Source organism: Eucalyptus grandis, chromosome 3, assembly GCF_016545825.1.
Source record: "Eucalyptus grandis isolate ANBG69807.140 chromosome 3, ASM1654582v1, whole genome shotgun sequence".
In the NCBI taxonomy this organism is placed as follows: domain Eukaryota; kingdom Viridiplantae; phylum Streptophyta; class Magnoliopsida; order Myrtales; family Myrtaceae; genus Eucalyptus; species Eucalyptus grandis.
Genome location: NC_052614.1, coordinates 56,755,766 through 56,758,347, shown reverse-complemented (window position 1 = coordinate 56,758,347; position 2,582 = coordinate 56,755,766). Strand labels below are relative to the sequence as shown.

At 37.1% G+C, this 2,582-nt stretch overlaps 1 protein-coding gene across 1 annotated transcript; it reads right to left on the bottom strand.

The window, feature by feature from the left end:
• Window positions 1–793: 793 nt before the first annotated feature.
• On the bottom strand, window positions 794–2,345 carry LOC120291443 (disease resistance protein RPV1-like). The gene is made up of 2 exons (XM_039308801.1): window positions 1,806–2,345; window positions 794–1,408 (listed from the first exon to the last, which is right to left on the bottom strand). Exons 1-2 carry the CDS (start codon window positions 2,306–2,308, stop codon window positions 1,147–1,149), a joined length of 765 nt encoding a protein of 254 aa, XP_039164735.1. The 5' UTR covers window positions 2,309–2,345; the 3' UTR covers window positions 794–1,146.
• Between the last annotated feature and the right edge of the window lie 237 nt (window positions 2,346–2,582).

Below are 2,582 nucleotides of genomic sequence, written 5' to 3'. Positions count from 1 at the left end.
GTTCCCAAAGTGTAGCTCGAGGAATCTTAGATTTTTTAACCTTTCAAACTCTTCATTTGTAATCTCTATGGAGTCACTAGATCTAAATATCTTAAGTGCTTGAACCTCGTCCTTCCTCTGCAAGTGAAATTTTTTGAAATAGAAGTTTATCAACTTCCAACCACTTGTTTTACAACTCAAATGAACAAGAAAGAAATTATAAATATTTAAAAAAAAAAAAAGGAATCTTTAATTCGAAATATACAATTTTAATTTGAAAGATATTTCTTACTTACCTTTTTGGTTCTTATGATTTCAAGGGCCTCTTGTGCAATCCACAACCTACTTCGCTTTCTTGGATTGAATGGACTTTCTTGACGAACAATTCGTCTTCCCAATTCTATAAGTTGATCATGCATCCAGATGTTATCATTGTCCAATATCTTTATCAAGCACCTATCGGTAAGAACCTTTAGTCCTCTTATGGGATACAATTGACAATCAGCCCACATGTAAATTGCATCAGCCTTATTCTCATTGAACAAGAAGCACGCTATATCGAGAAAAATTTGTTGCTGATATTTGTCTAGGTTATCATAGCTAATCCTCAATGTCTCCATGATGTCTTTCTCAGGTACTACCCTTAACGTAACCAACATCTCTTTCCAAAATGCTTCATCTTTCCCATTGAGTAACGAACCTATTACTTCTATAGCCAAAGGGAGCCCTGTCATAATTGAGACCATTTTACTTGAAAGCCCATGATAAATATCGGAGCATATAATTTCATCTTTAAGTCCCTTAACATTCTCTACCAAAGGCATGCTGACAAAAAAGGCAAAGCGCAGGAGCATCATCCATCTTTAGCATCTCATAGCATATAATTTCATCTTTATGTCCCTTAACATTCAGAACAATTTTGTTTCTTGTTGTAATGATTATCCTAGACCCTGGATGTAATGAATAAACTCCTATTAGTTTCTTAATGTGCTCTTTTTTATCAACATCATCCAGAACCAAAAGGGCATTTTTAGTGCTAAGTGTGTCTCCAATCCTCCTCATTGCTTGCTCGCTATCCATTAATTGTTCTGCAGATCCAAAGCCAACAATGTCAGACAATAATTTCCTTTGCAACTGGAGTATGCCCTCCTTGGTCAAGAAGCTTTCTCATATGTTCTCAAGGAAGCTACAACGCTTTTCAAAGTGGGAAGATAGTTTATTGAAGATGATCTTGGCAATGGTTGTTTTACCGATACCACCCTTCCCATGAATTCCAATGAGCTTCACATCCTGATGGTTGACATCTAATAATTCTGTCAATTGTTTTACCCGATCCTCAAGTCCAATTAAATGTTCAGTCACTGATTTTCGTTTCATCTCTAGCTTCTCCAAAACCTTTTCAACGACTAATTTGACAATCGTTGCTTGGCTGTCATGTACACAAGCACTTTCATTAGTTGACTACATTAATTTCTTATACATGCGTGCCACATGATTTTTCTTCCCAGAATCTTACTTTCCTTGTGAATTGATGTTTCTCGAGGAGAACTCACAAAATAAATACAAAATAAAGTCGTTACCATATGGGATCACTGTTTGAAGATGCAGTTTATTTTAATAAATAAGAATGCAGATCAAATTGAAGTTATTTAACCTCGCAGGTGAAAATTTTTGGGAAGAAGTTAAAAGTAGAGGATGTAAGGTTGAATAAGAGCAAGAATTGCGGGTTGTTTTCAATATTTTCCATTAAAAAAAAATCACAGGGCAACTTGTATCCCCTAAAACAGAAAAAGAAGAAATAGGTAGGGATCTTTAACGAGTATTACCTTTGATCCTTTTTCACATTCCATCCCTTGATTTCATCAACTTCTGCAAGAGCCTTTCTCCAAGCCTCTGCTTCATGAGGAAAGTCCTCATTGTGTTTCCCGAAGGCAGTGCTATAAAGTGGAGTCCTAAGTTTAACATCCTCAGGTTCCACATCAAGAAAAATAGGAAGGATACTTTTTTGACCCTCAGATTTAGAGACATTTTCTACTATGAGTGCAAGCTCTTGGAGGCACCGTTTACTAGAAGCATAAGTCTGAGAGAAGATGGGTATGTAGAGCATGGAGTTGTTGATTATATGTAGAAGGTTCTCACCAATCATTTTGTCAATGGGGAGTTCATCATCCTCCTTGAATACACAAACTCCAGCATCTACCAAGCCATGGTAGAGGAAATCTGTGAATCCATAACGAGTGTCAGATCCTCTGAAACTCAATAACACTTTGTACTCACCTTCTGATACTTGTGCAACATCACTACTCATTCCGGCCTCTGAGATTGCCATAGGTAGGGAGCTTATTACTTCCAGTAATCTATCACCTAAAGAGAAATAAGGTTGGTGTGGCGTGGCCTAGCTAATGATATTGCTAGTATGAGTACCTAGAGGGGGGTGAATAGGTATATAAAGAATTTTTCTCAAGCAATTGCACAATACTAGACAGTTGGAGGAAACGATAATCAAAGTAAGGCGAGAGAAGAGAAAATTTAACACGCGGTTTATAGTGGTTCGGCTTATATCAAGCCTACGTCCACTCTTCTTCACCGATGACCTATTGGCG

Bases quoted from the DNA above. Each gene is read 5' to 3' on its own strand.
- LOC120291443 (XM_039308801.1), bottom strand. From the start codon at position 2,308: ATGGCAATCTCAGAGGCCGGAATGAGTAGTGATGTTGCACAAGTATCA. The intron at 1,409-1,805 runs GTAATACTCGTT...TGTACATGACAG, and splicing joins AATGTGAAAAAGGATCAAAG to CCAAGCAACGATTGTCAAAT.